The sequence below is a fragment of the Glarea lozoyensis genome, assembly GCF_000409485.1.
Source record: "Glarea lozoyensis ATCC 20868 chromosome Unknown GLAREA1, whole genome shotgun sequence".
NCBI lineage: Eukaryota > Fungi > Ascomycota > Leotiomycetes > Helotiales > Helotiaceae > Glarea > Glarea lozoyensis.
In genome coordinates, this window is record NW_007360983.1 from 1077108 (window position 1) to 1099478 (window position 22371).

At 46.6% G+C, this 22371-nt stretch overlaps 8 protein-coding genes across 8 annotated transcripts; 3 read left to right on the forward strand and 5 right to left on the reverse strand.

Moving 5' to 3' along the window:
• Positions 1 to 2700: 2700 nt before the first annotated feature.
• GLAREA_09012 (NAD(P)-binding Rossmann-fold containing protein) lies at positions 2701 to 3773 on the forward strand (the record flags this gene model as incomplete). Its single annotated transcript, XM_008077973.1, has 4 exons — positions 2701 to 2764; positions 2834 to 2937; positions 2990 to 3467; positions 3559 to 3773. The coding sequence occupies 4 exons, from the start codon at positions 2701 to 2703 to the stop codon at positions 3771 to 3773; spliced, it is 861 nt and encodes a 286-aa protein (XP_008076164.1).
• Positions 3774 to 4535: 762 nt separating this feature from the next.
• On the reverse strand, positions 4536 to 5170 carry GLAREA_09013 (uncharacterized protein; the record flags this gene model as incomplete). The annotated part of the gene is made up of 3 exons (XM_008077974.1): positions 4536 to 4967; positions 5020 to 5098; positions 5148 to 5170. The coding sequence occupies 3 exons, from the start codon at positions 5168 to 5170 to the stop codon at positions 4536 to 4538; spliced, it is 534 nt and encodes a 177-aa protein (XP_008076165.1).
• A 909-nt stretch (positions 5171 to 6079) lies between these two features.
• Positions 6080 to 8360, reverse strand: GLAREA_09014 (uncharacterized protein; the record flags this gene model as incomplete). Its single annotated transcript, XM_008077975.1, has 7 exons — positions 6080 to 6567; positions 6619 to 7084; positions 7132 to 7193; positions 7361 to 7664; positions 7755 to 7856; positions 7989 to 8085; positions 8146 to 8360. 7 exons carry the CDS (start codon positions 8358 to 8360, stop codon positions 6080 to 6082), a joined length of 1734 nt encoding a protein of 577 aa, XP_008076166.1.
• Positions 8361 to 11007: 2647 nt separating this feature from the next.
• GLAREA_09015 (uncharacterized protein) lies at positions 11008 to 11907 on the forward strand (the record flags this gene model as incomplete). The annotated part of the gene is made up of 3 exons (XM_008077976.1): positions 11008 to 11224; positions 11271 to 11506; positions 11572 to 11907. The coding sequence occupies 3 exons, from the start codon at positions 11008 to 11010 to the stop codon at positions 11905 to 11907; spliced, it is 789 nt and encodes a 262-aa protein (XP_008076167.1).
• A 1033-nt stretch (positions 11908 to 12940) lies between these two features.
• GLAREA_09016 (GHMP Kinase, C-terminal) lies at positions 12941 to 14166 on the reverse strand (the record flags this gene model as incomplete). Its single annotated transcript, XM_008077977.1, has 2 exons — positions 12941 to 14054; positions 14105 to 14166. The coding sequence occupies 2 exons, from the start codon at positions 14164 to 14166 to the stop codon at positions 12941 to 12943; spliced, it is 1176 nt and encodes a 391-aa protein (XP_008076168.1).
• A 243-nt stretch (positions 14167 to 14409) lies between these two features.
• On the forward strand, positions 14410 to 15264 carry GLAREA_09017 (uncharacterized protein; the record flags this gene model as incomplete). The annotated part of the gene is made up of 2 exons (XM_008077978.1): positions 14410 to 14927; positions 14985 to 15264. 2 exons carry the CDS (start codon positions 14410 to 14412, stop codon positions 15262 to 15264), a joined length of 798 nt encoding a protein of 265 aa, XP_008076169.1.
• A 157-nt stretch (positions 15265 to 15421) lies between these two features.
• On the reverse strand, positions 15422 to 17123 carry GLAREA_09018 (uncharacterized protein; the record flags this gene model as incomplete). The annotated part of the gene is made up of 6 exons (XM_008077979.1): positions 15422 to 16219; positions 16268 to 16605; positions 16628 to 16724; positions 16774 to 16786; positions 16838 to 16929; positions 16986 to 17123. The coding sequence occupies 6 exons, from the start codon at positions 17121 to 17123 to the stop codon at positions 15422 to 15424; spliced, it is 1476 nt and encodes a 491-aa protein (XP_008076170.1).
• A 902-nt stretch (positions 17124 to 18025) lies between these two features.
• Positions 18026 to 21566, reverse strand: GLAREA_09019 (Cysteine-rich; the record flags this gene model as incomplete). The annotated part of the gene is made up of 3 exons (XM_008077980.1): positions 18026 to 18390; positions 18446 to 20746; positions 20858 to 21566. 3 exons carry the CDS (start codon positions 21564 to 21566, stop codon positions 18026 to 18028), a joined length of 3375 nt encoding a protein of 1124 aa, XP_008076171.1.
• Positions 21567 to 22371: the final 805 nt, after the last annotated feature.

A 22371-nucleotide genomic window follows, 5' to 3' on the forward strand; every position in this document is an offset into this window, starting at 1 on the left:
GTTGTGTTCTCTACCAGGGTATACTTAAGCCTATCTATTCAGCTGGCTAAGACGCACCAAAGACCGAAACTGCTGATGAACCTTTTAAACTCAGTATGGTAAGAACCTGACCGTAAGAGGTCAATTAAATGTCATGGCTGACCTTCTCGACTCGATAGAATTAGTACAGGCCTTTAGAGATTGGTGCCCATGACACTTTTCAATCACAACACTCTTCAGCGCAACTGAGCATGCGCACTGTTTGGAGACTTTTCTTGCCAGAGGTATCTGAGTACTCTTAAGCGAAATGTACTTGAAAACTGCAGATAGTTGATGTTTACTGCTCCTGCATTGAAGTCGTTCTCAACTTTAGCATTGGAGAAATCAAGGATGGGTTGAATGGGACGTCCCGCTTTCGAATCATTTACCGGAGCCCTCCCTCGCGCAGGATAAGTCTGTCAACTTGGACTATAGTTTAGAGCGGGTAAGTAACCCCTCCAAAAAATAAACTCGTAGCTCTTGAAAACAATAGACGGAATGTACGATAATTTGTCAACTTGATGGAAGAAATATCGAATTTACTGCCACTTATCTTGTCCACTGCGAGTCTGATATTATATTCCGTTTCTGTGGCGTTTAGAAGCTTTCAGCTTCTTACTGGAGCTAATCTGATTTGCGATGAGAGCGAACCGATGCGGGAGAATGCCGCTGAGCAGCTGACGGCGACCAATCATTGTGAAATGCAAAAGCCATCCCGATGGAACACTGCTGGAATGAGAACTCGACCACATAAATCAATATCGTGGCTATTCAAACGCTTGAATCCCGGTCTTATCAACATAAAGATCAAGCTTTGAACGTTCCAAAGCTCGTCAACTCCACTTGCTGTCGGAGAAAGATCAAGCAGACCGTGAAAAATAGGATTCTCTATGAACATAGCCGGCAGTATGACTATCGGAGTCCATTTCATTTGGATTATTATCACATTTACTCGTCTCGTGGTAGTCAAGTCGTTGACCATTGTTTTGGCACATTCAGCAATTTGTCTGTCCAAGGTCTTCGACATCGAAACGAGTCGAGCTAGACGAGTATTGTGCATTTCCGGGAACTATCAGGAGAAACACAATAATAAGCCACTCCGATAGACGAAATATCTCTATTTCGTGTATCATTTTGGCACATTCATCAATCTCTTCGTCTGACACTATCGAAGTTGGTCCGGTTCGAATGAGATAGAGAATCGTGCCTTCTTACTGGCAAAATATTTATCATTCGACAGCCGAAGACGACAGTGAGCCACTTCGATAGACGAATTATCTCCATTGCGTCTATAATTTTGACACATTCGGCATTTTCTTCGTCCAATATCTTCCAAGTCGATCCGTTTCAGACGACATGGGAGTCATGCTTCCTGACAAGAAAACTATCATTCGACAGCGGAAAGACGAGATCGAGCCCCTTCGGTTGACGAAATATCTCATATTTTGTCAACTGTTTTGGCTCACTCAGTGATTTTTTTGTCCAACACTATCGAAGCTGGTCCATTTCGAATGAGATTGAGCACCGTGCCTTTGCTGTGGCCCAGGAAGCGTTATTGCAAAGTATCACTTGGGTACATGGAATATCACATATCTCGTTTATTGTTGTGTCTTGTTAAGAGAATCTGCGTTCAATATCGTCGAAACCGAAAGTTCTCGATCATAAATTCATAGTAGGGAACTTTCGAGGTCTATATAAGATTCCAAAAGTGGTTGGTTGTAGAGTTGACAATGGTCTTATTTTACTGAAGCACTTAATGAAATTTAAAACATTCTGTCAAGCTGACCTACCAAGTGTCGTTTCTGAACTACCCACTTGTTATGCCCACCCCTGGAACTCGTGAGTCTTGCCTATCAGAGAGAGAACGGCCAATAACCTTGCTTCTCTTGTCCGGTCAATAAGCGGGCAAAGACGTCAAGGGTTGACGCTCACTGGCAGTGAGACGTTCTCGAAGACTTTTTGGGAAATTTCACCTCTTTAATCTAGCTGATAGAGTGTACTGCCCCTACAAATATTCTTGTTTACCACGAGATGAGGCGACTCCAGTGCTGTTATGGCAGAAGAACCTTCTCAATTAGGTTAACAATTCGAACGACGGCTGAATAACAAAAAGAGGAGATCGGGTCACCCGAGAGTACCTGTTATCATCTGTCTTGATTGCTGATTAGTATCCAGTACCCATTCTGGTACGAAGTATGAGCCGAATCAGTTCCGCCTTGCCGGTAGACTCGGGTTCTTGTCATCCTCGCTTACTGTAATGTGTCGTAACCTCACCAGCGATTAGTTATGGAAGAAGTTTTACTGTCAGAAGCAGGATTACTTTCTTCCTGAATGTACTTTTCCTGGTCCAGGAAATGTAAAATTTATTCTTGTGTCGTACGGCGATGTAGAATTCTAGGCCCTCTTAATCTGGGCTGGCCACCAGATTGCTATAATTGAAATTTCCCCTTAGCGAGCTTACCTTTGTGAGCGCTAACAAAAAGTAACTTCTCAGTCATCATGGCTAGATACCCCTGAGGCCCTTATGAGTCTAGGGATATACTTCAATGAAGCCTGTCAAGGTTAGTGGTAAGTTGGTAACGGAGGCCGGATTAGTTTCTGAGATCCATTATATATATTAGTCGTCTCATCGCCATACGTGAATTACATTGACTTCCAGTACTAATCATCACAACTTTTAAAATGGATATATCTCAACTGTTCAGCGTGAAGGGGTTGGTGGTCGTGATAACTGGGGGTGGTAGTGGTTAGTAAACAACCCTTCAACACCGTTTCTTCGTCCTGTTTGAGAAATCACTAACTGAGGCATTGCTAGGTCTGGGACTGATCATGGCCAAAGCACTAGAAGCAAATGGTGCTGCAAAGGTCTTCATTCTAGGCCGTGATATCCTCAAGCTAGAAAACGCTGCAAAGCAATCGGTCAATTTTGACCCCACGCCCTAGCAGACCGATCATATCTGATACTTGGCAGAAACACGGAAACATCATATCCTTGCAGTGTGACATTACCAAGAAAGATGATCTTATCCGCGCCGCTTCCGCAATCAAAAAAGACATAGGCTACATAAATCTTTTGATAGCCAACGCCGGCCTTGTCACCCCCGGCCAAATGACTCAAGGAATAACACCCCAAAGCTGCATTCCTGCCATATCGGAATGTTTCCTCAATCAACCTTGGGAAGCATACACACAACAGATGGATGTTCATGTTACCGCAACCCTGTATACGTGCATGGCATTCCTTGATCTCCTAGATTTGGGCAATAAAGCGCAGAACATTTCTTGGAGTTCCCAGATCATAGCCACTGGAAGTGCACAAGGCTTCAATAAGAATCCATTGAGTGGTTTGGGTTATAGTGTCAGCAAAGCTGCAGAGACGCATCTGATCAAAAGTCTGGCGTTTTATTTGGCACCAAATGGCATTAGATGTAACGTGTTAGCTCCAGGTTGTAAGTGTTACCACCCTTATTCGGACCTTCCCGTCACTGTCTTTGAATATTTCCCCAAAACTCAAGACCATATTTAATAACTCCAATCTAGTCTACGAGTCTGACATGGTAGCGCCGGCCATGAAAGCTCTGAACATAACCACCGACAATGCACCGAGCTTCATCTCTCCTATGGGAAGAATGGGTAAGCCAGAAGAGATTGCCGGATTAGTTTTGACACTTGCTAGCAAAGCAGGTGCTTATTGTAGTGGTTCGGTGTTCTTAAGTGATGGCGGGCGATTGACCCAACAACCCTCTGTATTTTGATTAGCGAATACAAATGGGCAGACGGTGACAATAAACCAAACCTAGACTTTATAAAAACAGTCAGAAATACTGTGTCTGCCTGAAGCTTTGTTGAGTGCTCTTTGGCTAGTCGGTGCTTGAAGATCGGTGGGAAACTCGGACTCTTAATTCGCTTGGTGTACCAGAAGCGGGTGGAATGGCCTGAGAGTTGGCACGTCGCGCCTTCCTTGGAACTAGAACGTCCCATTCGAATCGCGATATTGAATCTTTTAGGTAGACAAGTTAGAAGATATTTCGTGTACCGAATTGGCTAAATCAGAATTTGAAACCAACAGTAATCCGATAATTCAATCAGAGTACGTCCAACAGGAGGACTTTCACGCCCTCCGCTGATCAGTCTCTGTTACATCGAAATTGAATGTTTTGTCAATTATCAAACAAAGTTTCGTGAATACTCTTGATTTGATGGCTGGTATGGAAGACTCTGCAGTGATCGGCCGGGTTGTTAAAATGATGAAACAGAACGTCTTGCAGTAGACCAACTGCGGCATGTATCACATGCTCTTTTAGCTACGTTAAGTGTCTTTCGAATTATGTATCTCGCCAATTGGCTAGATACAGTCCAAAGGTTTTCTCTAACAGTAGACCAAGTTTCTTTCACCGACATTGTCGAGGCCAAACAATGGTATTTGTGCTGAAAAGAATTAGCTCAACGACATTGAACGTGGGTAGCAGAAGAGAGTTGCGGTAGTCTCATCTGGCTCCTTCCAATTCATGAGTAGCCTACCCGCCTTGTTGTAAGATCCTACCATCCGCCTCACTGACATGATTTTCAGGTTGAGTATTCATCTCCGCGCTGTAGACGGGTAACGTATTTGATACTTCGGGATACGCAAATTTCGGCACTGATGACCTTGTTGGCGAGGAATAACTGTTTGTAGCAAGTGAGGACAAATGTTTTAGCTGCTCACCCCTTCTTCGGTATCGCATACAAAAGAAGGCCAGAAGAGCGAGTATCCCGAGCCCTCCAACCGTGGCCCCGACACCAATTCCTGCAGCAGCACCAGTTGACAATGTTTTATTTTGCACTGACGAAGATGATAGTCCCATGTTTGTTGGCGACGTCGATACTGGCACCTCAGAAATAGAAGCTGGTCGACTGACCTCAGTTGAGGATTGAGTTGGCTTCGTCAAAGGATATGATTGAGGTATCTGCTGCGACGATCAATAACCAGAGACGGGCGACACAAGCTCAATGTTTACTTACATTGTGACCAGTGAAGAATAACTCATATACCCATTTTGAACCTGAAGAATACAAATCTGGGAGGCTATGCTGCTCACACCTGACAAGTTTAGCATATCATGACTGGGCCCATGAATGCTGACGCTTACTTGCTATTTCTGCTACAGAACATGACTTCGCAAGACATGCTGAAGAGCTAGCTTGAATCTGGAGGTATCCAACGCCACACTGACAAGCGTAATCTGTTCGTCCACATCCAGCACTTGCGATTGCATCGGTTAAGCAAAGGATGGAGCAATTCGGAAGAAGAGCGATTTCTTCGGATATAGACGAATTGGAGATATTTCGTCTATCAAAGTGGCTCAGTATTAAACTTCGCCCGATAGTTACCGAAAAAAAAAACTTGTCTGGTTCGATTCTTTTCGATGTCGAAGACATCGGACGAACAAATCACTGTAGAATGTGCCAAAAAGGTAGACGAAATCACGATATTTACTCTACCTCTGTAAGACAATACAAACTTCCTAGTCCATAGGATGGATACGTATGTAGATCACCTTCAAAAATATTCCAAGCAGGGAAGCAGTGATTGGCTTTCAGATGATGGACGGGATACACGATATTCAGTCTACCTGAGCGAGTCAATACTGTGTTTAGAACGACGATTTGTGGCTTAAGAGGAATGGAAGGAGTAATTGATGGTCATGTCGGTCCAGGCATGTTGAATTGGATATATTTCAAGCCAACAAGTTCTCATTTACTGCGTAGATTAAACAAAATACAAGATATTGTGTCTATCTGCCTGGCTAATTGATGCTTTCGGCTGCCTGTTAGCTTGCACATTAGAGGGCGCAATCCTATACTCGTCCTCTGCTCTTCGTAGATGCAAGCAACACACGCGACTTTTGAGTAGCTGCGGGCAGTACTGGAAAGAAATAAATGCAGAAAAGACACGTTTGTCTGAGGGATCGAACCAGTCAATTGACTGAACAATATATTAATTATCAAGCCTTCATCCACATCCGCTTAAATCATGGTATCATATGTACAGCAACAGCACCCATCCCCTAAAATCACACGCCTAGAACAACCAACCAAGAGTAAGACGGTAGAGCTTCTCGCCCTTAGTCTCTGGTCCACCCTTCTTAGCAGCCTCCTTGGCAATGTACTCTGCCTCCTCAGCATCGATTCTAGCCTTTCCAGTGTACATGTCTGCATCCTCTGGACGGATCAATGTGGTCTTCATCGCGTACTTATAACCGAAGAACATGGCGATGTACAATGGAATACCGAGGTAAGTGGTAATGAATGTACGCCAGTCAAATACTGGAGTCGTTCCCTTCTTAGCGGTGACCTTGTAGCAGAAGATTGGGAAACCCTTGAAAAAGGCGATCAAGATTGAGAAGACCAAAGCACCCCATGATCCGGCAGCGCCCAATGGAGCCACATAGGCGAGGGCGGAGTCGGGAATGTTCTGTGCTTTGCGCGCACGGACAAAGTAGATGTGGGAGATGAGGAGCGAGATCCATGTCAAAAGACCGAACATGGTGACCAAGTTCACAAAGTAACCTTTAATATTGTTAGCTATAATTCAAACCTCTAACCTAAGATGAAACTTACCGAATACTGTGTAAGACTCAGTGTCTACTCCCAAGTAGGCTAGGAGACAGAATGCAACTGATAATCCGAGTGCTGCGACTGGGACACCTCGTTTGTCGGTGTAAGTGAAAATCTTTGGGGCCTTGTTCTCATGGGCGAGACCGTACAGAGTTCGGGAGGCGATGTATAGATCAGAATTGGCGGCCGAGAAGACGAAGATCAAGATACAGGCGTTCAAGATTCCTGGAAGTGCTGGAATACCGGAAAGAACAATCGCAACGACGAAGGGGGAGGCCTTAGCCGAGTTGGATTTTCCGTTCGCCACCTTGAGATCGGGATCATTGTATGGGACAAGCATGCCCAACAAAAAGACTAGCACAACGTAGAAGAGGAGGATTCGGTAGAAAGTCAACTTGATGGCGCGGGGAATAACTTTTCTTGGGTTGGCGGCTTCTCCAACTGTAACTCCAACGAGTTCAGTTCCCAACTGAGAGATGTTAGTAGATGCTAATTAATAATTCAAAGGGCAATTACGTAAGCAAACACAGCTGTGGTCAAGACACTCCAAAAAGCAAGGAAACGACCTGCAGAACCCTCTGTAAAGTCATTAGCATTCGATGTTGATGAAGTTATTTGAAGATATAAATTTAAGCGAAAGTCACATGACCTGGGTGCCTACAAGTCATGGCCTTAGACAACCACATGAATTGAGAGGTTGAAAAGGCCCCGACAGACTGTTTAGAATATATTGGGGGTGACTTACTCAATATGTACTCATTGAATGCGCCAGGATTTTTCCAATACGTGAATCCAGTGGCATCTCCATTTGGTCCACCACCACATGCAAGGACCAGTGACAGGATAATCAGCCCAACGATAACGATGACCTTGATACTGGAAAGGTAAAATTCGAACTCTCCAAAGAATCTAACACCGAAGTAATTGATGAGGACGATGGCGACCAAGAATACGGTGATGAAGACACCAGGGTTGACTTTAGCTCTCGGAACCCAGTACTGGATGACAAGCGATGCAGCTGTCAAATTGTTCGGTGTAACGATAATATACTGTGTTGATAATTAGCCATAACCCAGATAGGAAGCTAGTTGATGGCAAAAGTGCTTCAAACAGCCTCCCTGATGCAGCCTTTCACATACCTTGAACCAATAATTCCAACCCAAGCAGAAACCGAGCGCAGGGTCTACAAATCTTGTCGCGTAACCAGTAAATCCAGAAGCAAGAGGGAGCCAACAAGCCATCTATCGCACAGAGTCAGCCTCACATTCTAACGGTTGTTTATGCGCCCCATCGGAGGGCTGCCTGCGTCCGGCTCTCCACGAATTGTAGTCTTCGAAATTGCGCCTCCAATGGTGTGCAGGAAAACCACATACCTCTCCAAGAGCGGCCATAACCAAAAAACACAAGAATCCAACGACCGTATATCCGATGAACAAGGGCGCAGGACCGGCTTGCGCCAATGCCTTTCCACTATTCGCAATGTCAGCTGATGGTCGCGGGTATGAAATATGTAGATCAGTGATCACATACGTTCCGATAATTAATCCGGTACCAATAGCACCTCCGATGGCAATCATAGTAATCTGTCTCGCCTTCAATCCACGGTGAAGGTGGTGGCCAACCTCCTCCCCAAGATCATTGCTGCTCGCAATATTGACATCGTCGGAACCATATCCCTTCTCGTAATTTTTCTGGTGGTGATCTGGGGATTCCGAAGATCCTCGGTATTGGTTGATGGCGGCCATGGTGAACCAGTCGTCTGAAGAAATCCCACAAGACGGACAAAGTGATGGACAAGCGCGGGATGCGAAGGGGAGAAGCAGGATGGAAGGAGGCAAGGTCTAACTTATATAAAAGGACACCGGAGTCTTGGTACGCGGGAAACCCACATTATGAACCCAGATACGATAGGCCTGTCCAAAGAGTTGCAGGTGAATGCTGCAGGGCTCCGTCCAACCTTGAATCCACCTGGCACGACGGGTCAATTTCGAGGTTGGACGCGGACTCTCCGCAAAGCCCCAGTAAAGATACAAGCGAAACTCATTATCATTGGGGTAATTTGGGCCCAGGATGGTGAGAATCATGAAAGCTCGGTTCATGGCGTTCTAGCTTTCAAAGTGATGTGCACACAAACGGCCAGCCCCAGCAGATGTTTTCATACGATACGACAACCCTCCTTCCTTTCCTGGTGGATACCAAGAGACGCTGCCTTGCCGCTCTCATGGAAAGTGACATGTGCCTCAATACGGATCTGCAACACCATCTATTGTCTTCGACGTCGTTTCTTGGTTGCTGGGCTTCTGCCGGCTGTATTAGTCGCAGTTGAAGGGTTAAAAGAAGCACGCGAAGCCCTCCACTACAAGACCGCCACTGCAAAGAAGCACCAGAGGAGGCTTTCCTGGCTTGAACATGCGCTGAATAGTGAGCAGTGCAACAGCTTCTCGCCCTCGTGCTCCCCCGCTTCCATACTTGGCGCCAACACCAGCCAAGTGTTCTCTTATCACGACAGCCGCCATTGACCACTGACAGTCTGCCTCTGTGAGATCTGTATCTCAGCCAACCCACCACCGCCACCGAATGAGCAGCACCGAGAATCCTCAAAGCCCCTCCGCCAACCGACAGCCTGCGTTCAACATGGAAGCTCCATGGCAAACCGCCGCAGTGCTCCTCTTACGGGACTTTTCCGGCCCCAAGAGGGGACTTCCAAGACGCTAGAACATTGCCCGAAAAGATATGGAAAATCTTACTTTCAGACAAGCGTAACAACTCGCGACAAGCAAATCAACGGTTTGGAACAAGATTTTCAACATAAAATGCTTCTTCCGACTCAATTCCAAGGCTAATATCTCCTATCTTGCATATCACATCATGATAATGAAGAACTTTTCAAACACGACTCGCTCGCAATACTCGCTTACTGTAAGATGGCAATGAGGTAAAGCCGACCAGAAGCGACCCCTCCAGAAACGCCAAAAACGGACAGCTTCAAATCGCACAGGCAATAGATTGTAAGCGCCAAGACGCCATCAAATCTAAACTGTCGCGCAAGCAAACACATCATCTGGTCCAATGGAAAGGCCCGGAGCGACATTGGCCTGCGCGTACTGTGATAGCGGGAATGTACAAAAGGGGCTAGACAATAAAAGTAGTCGCACAGATGTTCTAAGATCTCACGTGAGGAACAACCTTATACTTCTTACGTAATACCCCAGACTTCCAACCTGCAAGGTTCTAGGTCGGGGGTTTGATCTGAATACAACACAGGTACGAACTAAACTGGGCGTACATTTTGTTTCAGAAAGAGAGTCAGATAATTCATTGTACTTGCTAGGCTTTCTCGTCTCTCCCAAGGCGTCTTTAAAAGTAAGGCTGGCAAGGGTATAGCACGACAAGGCTACACTAACGCAAGAGAGCCTTCGCTTCAAAGGCAGCAATGGAATTGATCAAAAAGTGACCAAGATACCTGGATACAGTGAGACAAATTCCTTATACTTAGCACATATTTTATTAATAATGAAATCCCTCTCCTGGGAGGAGAAGCGGAGCCAAGATTGACCATGAATGGAGACCTCGAGCCGATCTACGATGCCTTGAAGGATGCCATGAGAAGACCAGGCAGTAAAATTGGAGCGCCAGTTCTCACTTACAAATCTCCATTGTTACTATGAGAGCTTGAGACGAGAGAGGGTTTACTCAACCCCGACGACTAGAAGGTATGCGACATCGCTGTTCGTTGGGCAGTCGCCAAGGAACTAGATCTTTAAAGGACCAGATTAATACTGGGCAAGAATCCTAATTCAGCAGCAACGTTAGTCTTGTTAATACCAGTATGTATGGAAAGTACACTAAAAAGTCTATCTTCGATGGTAGCCTATGATGTTAGAACATGCTCATTACGCTGGAACTCATGCAGTGCCAGCCGGTGAATTTAGTCTTAGTGACAAAATATATACTTTGTATAACAACCTCGCAATGGTTATTGGCAATGTGACATATGAGTATCTCTTCGGAACAATAGTATCTATATGACCGGGCATGACAGATGCCAACAGTTGGTGGGTTGGGTGAGCACCTGATCGAAGCCTGTTACAACACAGCAAAATGTTACGATATCCCTTTTTAACAAGAGATTTCTCTGTGTGAATCATCCATACCTTCTCCTATTCGAAAGCGGGGAAGGTCGAATATCAGTGTCAGCAATTACGTCGTATTTCTTAGAGATTCAGTGAATCCAGAAATCGCTGAGCCACTAAGTGCAGGTAGACCTACTTATTATAACAGCGGCCGATCATAACCAGCCAGACAATACCATAGTTCAGTGGTAGTTGCTCGAGATCACTTTATTTCTTGGATCAAGTGGTGGCTATCTGATGACATTTATTGTTCTGTAGAATGGAATCCTTCAAGGACCGGTTACTACAAGATACCTCAGACGAGGAAGACGATTCCCAGCACGGTCAGAAATCGAAGCACCAAGTAGTCTCGCAAGAAGGAGCATCATTTATTTTTAAACTGATATCAGCGTGCTCGATATGCTTCAACGCCATTTTCATATGCTCGATCCTCATCATACTATCTAAAGATGCTCCACTACCTCTGTCGAAATATGGTATGTACACCCTGTGGAAGCGTTATACTTTCGCTGACCAGAATAGTTGGGCTACAAAAGAACGTGCCATTCTCATTCTCCCACGGCGACTTCTACACAAGTAGTAACAGATCCATCGCGGACGCTGCGTGGAATGCTCCTATAGTGCAGTCGTGGACCGGCTTAGTAGCACTATCAGAAGACTACGTCCAGTCGCACGACCTACTTCCAGCACAACAATGGCCTTGGGATGAGAATAAAAGGATCTATATCCTGAATGGCTTCCACAATTTACATTGCTTAGTGAGTATACAAGCAACTATCATCAGGTTCCGCTTTAAAAGTTGTCGTCTAATCCTACCTCACAGGATGTTGTCCGTCAGACCGTCCTTCAAGCATATGACGGCAAACCACTCGCGAAACCTTTGCCGCATGTGGTACACTGCCTTGACGCTCTCCGACAGGAGATCATGTGTAATGCGGACGACACTCCACGATATACAGGTCGTCTAAATGAAGAAGCTGGACGAGACCACCCTGTGTCTGGAATAGGTCAACAGAAGTTGTGTAATAGTTGGGACAAGCTATACGAGTTCGCTATAGAGCACTCGGCATGTTATAGGCCTGTGAACATGAGCGACCCGCATTTTCCAGAGCTTGAGAGGTTCAAGTTCTGTCCTGATGGGAAAAGAGTCTGGCCGTAAGGTTGTAAAGGAATGGGTTGGCTTCGGGGAGTTGTATATAGTTTGGTCGAGAAGGAAGGGTCCTCTGGTCATAATTTTGTGGTGAGACTTTCTGGGTTCTGGGGGTTGGAGGGCTTATTTCAAGGGGCGAATGATGTATCCAAGAAGAGGACCATTGTCATGGTAACATGTGTTGAGCCAAAGCTTTCTTTCTACTCAAAGGAGATTTATGTTCTCTTATTACCAAATCCCTAATATCAATCTAAACACATGTCCCAGGAACGAAGTAAACGATCTTGTGTTGCGCCAATTTGCGGGTACATTATGCTTCAGAGAAGCGAACCGGAATCTCAGGTATAGCTCATTGCACTTGCTAAGTTGCTAGGCTTTCTCATATCTCGGAAGGAGTATCTACAAACAGGGTTGGCAAGGTTATAAAACAACGAGGTCATAACTAGTAAACGGGAAGCCTTGGCTTGAAAGTCAGTAACTGATCAAAAAATTGACAACGATACCTCATACAACGTGAGAAACTAAATGCGGCTTACATTCAGCACCCCAGTAATAACACAATCCTCTCCAGGGAGGGAAAGCGGGAAGCGGAGCTTTGTAAATGCGCAAAGATTTCTTTTACATAACGGGAATCCCCCCCGCAGATAGATCTACAAAGGAAGTGCCGCAGAAACTCAGATTCAACACACTTGGAAAATCTCTGACAAAAACCTGACTACTGCATTCAATCATACTTTGTAATCGTTACGTCTGACTTTCCAGGTTTCCTTGAGCCGCCGCTACGTCCCGTCAGGAAGCCGCGCTGTGGGGTACCGAGGGATTTTCTGGGGTAATAGCTTCGAGAAGGCTTCCATGGCTGGCCCTTTTCTGCACTTGTGACACTTTCGCAAGCCATATGCCCGTCTTGACCGAGCTTCGGCAACAAGCCGCAGCAGTTACCGAACAATTTCGAACATTGAAGTGTCAAATCGTCGTTGGATATCATTTCTATGGAGTGCAAACTTATTTACTTCCTCTCTAACCTCCGCTGAACCCAAAGTATTTACTTCTTCAACGCTTCACCATCAGCGGCAAGTAAACTGTCTTTCGTACTAATAGGTCCTTCTCCAACTTGGGTCAAAATGACCCGTGAGACACCGTCCTTTAGAACTTGGACTGCTCTGGCATCTAAATTACCAGCATCCTGCGACTCAATTTCCCTGCTTTGCCAGCCATCCAATCCTTCAAGCGCACCCTTCACAACACCAGCTACTGCAGCCGTATTCTCCTCTTCATAATAAATCACCGCATTAGGTCCAGCGTCAAAAGTGTATGCTGCAATGATCTTCCCGGCTTTCTTGTTGATATCCTCTACCACTCTGATGGCCGCCTTACTCACATCATTCAGGTAGAAAATAGGAGGAAACGTGTCCGAGCACACAGAGTGAAAAGAGTTACTCTCCATCATGGTGACTTTTCCGAACTTTTCAAAGTCTTTGGCTTTGATAGCCTCCTCCATCTCACTCATGTGCTTTGGAACAACAACCTCTGCACGTCGTTGAAATAGTTCTGAGGTCGCGACAGTAATCTGCATACCAGAGGTACTGGAAACGCCCTTCTTCTCAGCGGAAACCACAAGAATGAGAGCGCGCATGGTAGGCCAGTGAGAAGCTGGTGCGACCTCGACTGCGAGCGAATCACTTCCATCGTCCTTTGTCCCCATTTGCCATGCGACATAACCCCCAAACAGTGACCGACACGCGCTCCCACTTCCTTGTCTTGCGATTCTGCTCAATTCAGTTGGGCTAGCTGGCAGCTGGTATAAATCTGCAATTGCGCGAACCAGTGCTGCAAATCCAGCAGCGCTACTTGCCAATCCTGCCGCCGTAGGGAAATTGTTCTCAGAAACAATTCGCAGTGGTAAAGAGGAAATCTTAGGTAGGGAAAAATCCGAGGCTTCGAGAGCGGACCGTAGAGATCGGAGCTCGCGGAAACATGCTTGGGTTCGGGCTCCTGAGGTGTCTTGCGGGGAGGAGTTGAGGAGAAGGGTATCTTCAGAAGGGAATTTGGAAGAACAGGCTGCTGTGGTGTGGGTACGAAGGTCGGATTGGGAGAGGGTTACTGATATCGAGGAATTGGTTGGGAGATTCAGTTTTGGGTCTCGTTTCCCCCAATACCTGTTGTAATGTTAAATCTGAGTGGGAGGAATAGGGGGAGGGGTAGGTACTTTACCACAGCGATGTTGACTGGTGCTGTTGTGCTCGCCTGGTAGATTTCTTGACCAGCCATTTTGAAGAATATTGCAGCTTACTACTTTATCTCCTCTACTCAGAATAATCGGACTTCAACTCAAACTGAAGCTGTCGTCGCATTCGTGGTGCTGGCGCGGGGTGTTTGTGGTAAATAATTTCAGGGCGGTCAAGCGCAACCAATCGGCTTCTCCCACATGCAATCCGATCAAGGGTCCCAAAAATCAAAGGAAGCATAGCTCATTATCAATACCATCACGAATTCCCGATTGTCACCTCCACCATGTCTAAATCACCAGAGGCGCAACAAGCGCCTGCAGAAGCATGTCCCGTAGACCACACAACGCGCGCAGCATGGCTCAAATCCAACCCAGGCGCAGCCCATCCCTTCCCTACCGCAACCCAAAAAGCAAACTCCACACCCAACAGCGAAGGAAATAGTTGCAATTCCTCGACAGTAGACCAGTCGCCTCCTCCCTCGGGTCTTCTCTCCAAACTCAAAGCGTCTTTTTCCGATTCCCCGAAATCTCTAGGCGTGGACCGCGAGGTCTCAACGATACCGCGAGCTTCAGTGGTGAATGGCGAAGGAAGCCCCGCGAATAATGAGGCCGAGGGAGGAGTTAGTAAGAGTGGGAATTGGATATATCCGAGTGAGAAGATGTTCTTTGATGCGATGAAGAGGAAGGGGTATAAGAGTGAGGTGGCGGATATGAAGACTATTGTGCCGATACATAATGCTGTCAATGAGAGGGCGTGGAAGGAGATTAAGGAATGGGAAAGGCCGTTTGGGAGTGATGAGAAGTGAGTCTTTACATTTGCAGTTCTGGAACTGTGAAGGAGAGTGCTAATACATAGTAGATGTGGAGGACCAAAACTGGATTCATTTCTCGGACTCTCGCAAACGATGTCCCCGAAAGCACGAATAAACACCTTTCTAGGATACACTGCTCCATTCGACAGACACGACTGGGTAGTCGATCGCTGTGGAACGAAGGTGGAATACATTATCGATTTTTATGCCGGCAAGGCAGATCCACGGAATCAGGGGAAGCTCAATTTCTTCCTAGATGTACGACCAAAACTTAATACTTGGGAAGGATGGAAGATGAGGGGTATGAAAGCTGTGGGATTGATCTGATACAGGGAATCGGCATTTATGGGTGGCGTTTGGTGTATTGATAGAGGTATAGTGGCATCCCCGCTTTGTAAGTTGATGATTGTACAATAGTTGTAAGAATGTACTATAGGAGAAGGAACTCATGAAATAATACTGCAGTATAATTTAACAACACACCTCATCTAAGTATCTTAATCCTCGTCCCACTCTTCGTCTCCAGCGCCCCAGTCTCAATATCCCATCCAGCTTTTTGCAATTCCTCAAAGAAATTGAATCGATCCTGAACCTGCTCGACATACAACTTTGTCCTCTGCAAAGTCTCAATCAGGCTCTCGCCTTCTCTCCTGTTAAGAGCCCAGGATTCGGCATGATAAAGAGCATGCATCCACGCACTCAACAACGTAGCATTTCCAGCACCCTCCTTTATGGCGATCAGAAATCGCTGTTCTCGAAATGGAGATTGATCCCACATCATGATGTAATCATCATCTTTATATACCTCCAATAGCTTGTTGAAATCTGAGATAGGAGGTGAAGGCGGACGTCCTGGCACCTTTGAAGGTTGATCGAAAAGAGCCAGGATCTCTTGCAAGGAGACACCAATTTTGCAATACCCACTTCCGTATTTGGCGCCCGAGTACCTAAGTATTCCATCTCTTTCAAATATCCGCTCTTCAATGGATACTTCCTGTGGTGCTGGGATTGTCAATGAAATGTCACCCGTCTGTGAATTTCTCTTGCGTGAGAATTCTTGAGACGCGTCGTGGAGACAACGTGAGAAAACGATATTTGCTCTTTGACGATTCAGCGTCCTCATACTCACAGCTCGAACAGCTAAGTAGTTCGTCCCAAGGTGGATGCCCAGCAAGAAGATCATCGAAGTCCAGGTCGCCCATTTCGTACTGATATGGCTGACGATGAGACTACCAGCTAACATCCCCATCAGAGATATGACTGTTTCTTGACTCGAATCTTTCTGTCATCTCATCAGTCATTATCCACGCCAGCACATTTAGCGACCTACAGCATTCAACTCCCCCAAATTCCCCTGCGTAGCAAAATGCGCCGACAAGCTCGCCTTACTACTCCCAGCCGCCACACCACACAGACTCCTCAAACACGAACTCGTCGCCAACATAGCCACCCTCGAAGGCTTCGGCAACGCAGGAGACAGACAATCCAGAATCATCGCCGAATCATTGAAGATATCGGCAAGCAGCCGATACATTTTGCATTCTGGTTCCAGAGAAGTGCCGAGGCGGTGGGCGAAGAGTATGGTGGCTATTCGACCCATGGATTCTTGGAGGACTGAGAGGAGGAGGGCGGAGGTTGGGGAGGCGTGGGAGTCGCCTACGCCGATTCCTGGGTGTTGTTAGTTTCGAACTGCGAAGAGCTGGGTGAGGCTCTGGATACATGCCTTCGAGCACAGCTCTGTTAGATAACATCCCAGCAATTGAACTGCTAAAAGCTTGTAATGAATCCTAGAGCCATCAGCTCACAGCTTCATCAACTCTCTTTGCTCGCACTCACATATATCTGATACCTAACTACCTCATCAGCACGGTTTCATCCATTTAAAGGCATTTCAACTCACCCAAGATAATCACTAGTAACACTATGTGGATATCCCGCCGGCAAAAACGCATTCAAAACACTTCTCGCATAGCTATTTGTGTTTTCTGGGATCTTTCTCATTCAATTAGTAAAAGAGCTCCTTATACATTAAAGATGATTCTACGTACGATTACATCGACCCTTCCTTTATTGTCAGGCCGATCAGCAGGAGAAGCGATGTACGTTGCAACGACATTTTTAGATTCATCCGTTTCTTGAATTTCGATACGGTTCGGACTACCTTCTTTTAATGGCTTTTGAGCCATGGCTGGCATTGGTAGACTATAGTTCCTTAATTATCAGCAATCTCACTACAGAAACTTGCTTTATGTTGTCTCATGTCGTGTGTGTAAGGTGTTTTTACGTGTACAGGACGACTGTCCTCGAGGAAGTGGGGCGGAGAGGTGCGTCACGGATTTTGATTGGCTTCGGGTTCAGGCTATGGGAGAAGGAGGTTCACCTTGTTCTATTCTTTTGACAATATTGATGAGTGTTTTTCAGGGTCGAATAGGTGTTTGATGCCTCCAATACTGAAGTTATGCTGCCTTTTTCATTAGCACTTACTTTACTATTACAAGAATAATATTCTCTTAATTACAGTAGCAAGAAAACAGGAGAAACTTGGCAACTGACGACTAAAGCAATACTTATGTCACGTAACTTCAACCGCGAGAATTAGCAAAGACGTAGTATCAAAACGCTGATTTCATTCTTTCTGATATCATCTTCACCAACGTTTAACCCCTGAGGTTCCATTTCGCACTTCATCCACACATATATAAATCCAAAGAGAGACAGGCGCTTTGCTTCACTGTCTCCTACTCTTTTCATCTGCCCTTACATAGCTTTTCTGACCTCGTCAACCCATATTAGGTTCCCGTCTCCGCAATTTAATTCTTATGCAACCAAAAATATCTTCCGGTCCAAAGGAAGAACTCCATATTCACTCCGTATTTCCCTGTTTCCCAATTCCCAATTCCGAACTCTGTAACACCTATGTACACCATTTGATCCCAACGCTAATGCCACTTAATAACCGCTGCATGCTCTCGCTCGTATTCGTACAGTCAGGAGATTTCCATGATCATTGATCAGAATTCTTATGTCGTTCTGTTATTCTTCTTCAATTTCGCTGTAAGCGCAGTGGTTATTTTCCACTCAGCCCTCATCAATCTCGACCAATTCCTAGCATACTAGGAACAGCCTTTCTCCCAACCCGCTTACCGGGCATATCAATTCTTGGAGCACCTTGAATACTTCTCGGCTCTCTCATCAGGGTCGGATCAAGTTGTGCTGGTATTCTAGACACGACACTTCTGTAATCACCTGGGAACTTGGAGTTGGGCGATGGAACCGCCGCGCTTCTCCAAAGATGGTCGGAGATATCCTCTATGAACGACGGCTTGGACGACTTGGAGGAGAAGAATGCTCTGCTACCTCTAGATTTCTTGGCAAGGATGATGCCATCAAATAACTGAATCTGAGGCGCGTTCGAAGCCGTGGTCTCTCTTTCGTGTATGAACTCGTTAAAAGCTATTCAATGATAGGTTAGCAAGGCGTTTGACGTGGCTACTGCGTCGGGGCTTACCTTGTGTCTGTTTCAGCATCGTAAGATACTCCTGCTGTTCGCCAGGCAAACTTCGAATGAAGCCATTCATATCAAAACCGTACAGCTGACCGTTACTCTTCTGCTCCTTGGTCGGCCGTCCAAGATACTTTCGGTACGTGTAAAATAGACTCGAGAAACAACGTACGAAAGCTGCTCGTACACGATCCGGGTGGAACGCGGCAGGACACACCAAGGAGATCTGGCCAATACAACGTCCGTGTGTACAAGTAGTACAACTGGTACATTGGTACATCCCGTCACCGTCGGAACGTTCATCGCAAATAGAACAGACGGAAGAGCTATCACTGCGTGCCCACGACATGCAATGTCCTTCGATCCAAGAAGTTGTTTCGGTGTTTCGGATCGGCTGCATGAGCATATTGGGCATAATGGTCGACGCTGCGAGAGTCGAAGCGGCGTATGATGATGGTGCATATCCATACATAGATTTCGCATCGATCGAGAGGGCAGATGTGGAGTAGCTAGGTTGATGACCATTAGAGAACGTCATCGTCGGCCGGTGGAGAGTTGGATGTCTGTCAACACCAAACGAAGAGCTTCGTCTTGACGTTCCATCGAAATGACCAGACCTCTTTTCCCGAAGTGTGGCAGAAAGAGCAAAGCCAGAGTCATTACGACTAGATGTGGGTGTCGTCGGCATAGGCGGGAAGCTCCCTGAGATTGGTGATACCGATGAGGGAGGACTGGTTCTACTCGACTTGCTCGTGGAGGGACGGTCTACCCTGGTATGATCGTTCTTTGACTGTAGGAAGGCATTGTAGACTTGTGTCTTCTTTTCCTGCGATTGATCAGAGTCTCCAAAAGTTGCCGATGGCTGTGTGACGTGTTTTGACAATGAACTTGGCTGAGCTTTTTGAGTGAAGATTGCCTCATTTTCTGATGAGAAGGCATCGTAGGGGAAGGTTTCGACGGCATATGCTGGTGGACCAACAGGAACTCCACATCGATTATGATGAGGAGCTGCTAACTGGAGGAGTGATATAAGTTTCCGTCGCTGTTGTCGTGGAAGTTCTGTGACTGGTGCACTCAACATGATATCGTCCTGGTCCAGGTCGACCAGCACAACGTCATCCTCGGGCCATTCCAGATTCTCATATCTTCTTTCCACACCAACAATATATGGACAAGGGGCCTCAAGGGCAGAAATTAATCGTGCAGGTAAGACTGGAATGAAGATACTTGCCCACTTCAAGGGATACAGTAAACTCGCCAGAGCCTTGCTTGCCAAGTATAACATCGCTGTGTGAGATGATAGCAAAATGATCCTAGATTCGGCTAACGCGCATTCGAACAAAGTCACAATGTTGGGAATTGTGAGCGCTCTGAAGAGTGCGTACAAGTCTGTATTGCGCGATTCGGGAAGTTCGTTAGCAGCCTCTTTCCGAGCAAACATTCGCAATTCTCTGACTGCAAGCTCGACCTGGGTTTTTGAAGATATAGGGCTCAAGGCCTCGGTACATAAGTTGACCACATATCTCTCCAAAGGCTGCCATCTCCCAATCTTAGGAGAGCTTGGTGGAATCCGAAGAACTCCTCCATCTGTCATTGGGACAACAACAGCTCTTAACCATTCCTTCCAAAAGCTAGTCATACTTGGATCTCGTCCAAGAATACCATACGCTCTTGGTGTCCATAATCCAGTGTCTCCGTCAGTCAAGCCATCGATTTTCGAAGCTGCTCCGTGGCGTACAGGCCGTAACATATCAGTCATTAAGGCAATTTTCTCTTCGACAGCACTAATTTCGTCTTCGAGAGCCTCTCTGGCATCTGATCCAGATACAACGCTGGGCAATTTTGCCAATAATTGTGACAACTTTGCTCGCTCACCAGCAAGTCTTCCACCAAGACTTACAGCTAGTTCCCTTTCTTCATCGGACATGTGATTCTGCCTCCATAGCTCGCATCGCCTTTCGATATCCGCAGCGGCGTCCTGGTTTAAAGGCATCCATACAATTACGGTAATTCCATATATTTTGGAATTGTCGTCTGAAGTCATTGTGAACCCATGCCACGTAGATCTTGGCCGCTCATCGCCAGACATAATCAAGATGTCATTCGGAAACGCAAACATAGGTACATAGTCTGGGAACCTACCTCTCCGCTTCAATTCGTCCGTAGCGCTTTTAGGTGGGTATCTGTCTAGTAAGACTGGCTCGAATCGTCTTTTCAGAGGATGCATTTCTGGATCTGCATTGAGAGGTTCTGGCGGTGGAATAACTGAGTTGTAATTGCTCATTCGTTTCGAGGTACGTACGGAGGCTAGAAAAAAGAAACAAATCAGCAGATGTTCGTAAAGCGCAAAGCACGGGTATTGTTGTCCGACATATATGCAGCGCACTTTATGCAGTCAGAACTGAAACTTAAACTCACATGTACGTTTAGCCTGGGTCGTGGTTGGCTGTCTCTTCATGCTGTTCATGTCCCTAAAGCTGATCCTCCTCCTAATACTCCCACCAACGGACTTAAGCTGATTCCTCTTAGTGGATTGACCATTTGCGACATCTGCTATTTTCACTGTTGGAGATCGTATAGCTGAAGATCCATTTGGCCTCTGAGGAGGAGCGCCAGCAGAAAAGCTCAGATCGTCCAGAAAGTGTTCTCTCTCATGTGCGAATTTAATCAAGGCGCTATCGAAATCGAAGTCTCCCAGTAACCCGCCACTCGCTCCATTGCTGTTTCCATTTGAGCTCCCATTGGTCCCGTTCGAAGCTGGCACGCCTTTTACTGTGATACTGCTGCGATTACTGCGTGATGTGTTGTCCAACTCCTCGAGAGCGCCAATCGAATTCCTCGAGTCGTTCGTGAGCTTGCTCAACCGGTTCCAGGAATTCTGCCTCGAATGTCTTGCCTGAGCTCTCGGCGTCCTATTCTCCTTGCTCGTCGGTGAAGTCGTAGGAGTATCCCCTTCACTCTCGCCTCCTTCCTCTATCGTGGCATCGAAACTCGGCGAGGGGGGATTGACTGGCAGGTTTGTCTGATGTGCGGTATTCTGGGACCACGAGACCGGATCGCTGTACGAAAGTGAATCGATTCCGGCGATCCAGAAATAATCGGCCAGAGGGGCGGATGTGGTATCCATGGCATGTCACGAACTCGTGCGAAGAAGAGGGGAAATGCCGCCGGGAGTGCGTGTATTTGTTGCGTGGGTACGTTAATCTGACATTGGTCCAGGTGCCCGCCGCTTTCCCTTGTGGACAACCCCAGAACCCTCTCTCCTGCTTGATGTGAGGATGTATTTCCCTTGTGTTGTTGCAGGAATGGATACCGTCAACTAGCAGCCCAACGGACTCCGGGACGATCACGCAAACGCGTTCGGCTCGAGTTGTGGGGGATCGTGGCTCGTTTCGACGGTGTGGTGGTTTTTTGGTTGCGAGGGTCTCGCGGTTCGAGTCCGCGCTGAACTAATGACGCAGCCAACGCTCGCAAGTCGTCCGTCTAAAGTAGCTCCAGGACCGGTTGGTATATGAAACTCCAGATCTGGCAAGACTCAGGGGTAAACCTCAATTGCCTTGACCAGTCGTTGGGCGAGGAGGGGATAGCTTGTGAAGAAGAACGCACAGAGCTTCGATCGGTCGTTGAAAAAGAGCCTTGGAAGGCGCTTGTCGGCGAAAGTAAGCTGATCGAGTTTCTATTCGTGGCCGCGACGTAAAACGTACGTAGATGCGTTCGATCCGTGGTGGTCGTAGAAAGTGTACGGCGTGATTTATTCGAGGGTTTGTTTGTCGTGATACCAGCTATTATTTCGTGGACCCTGAGCCGGTGAACCTTTATCGAAAGACGGGTAGCGCAGATCAAACACCCCAAATGAATGATTGGCAAGAGCACAATAAACGAGGGTGAAAGGTGGATACGGGGCGGCCGGTTGCTCTTCTTCAACAACCAAA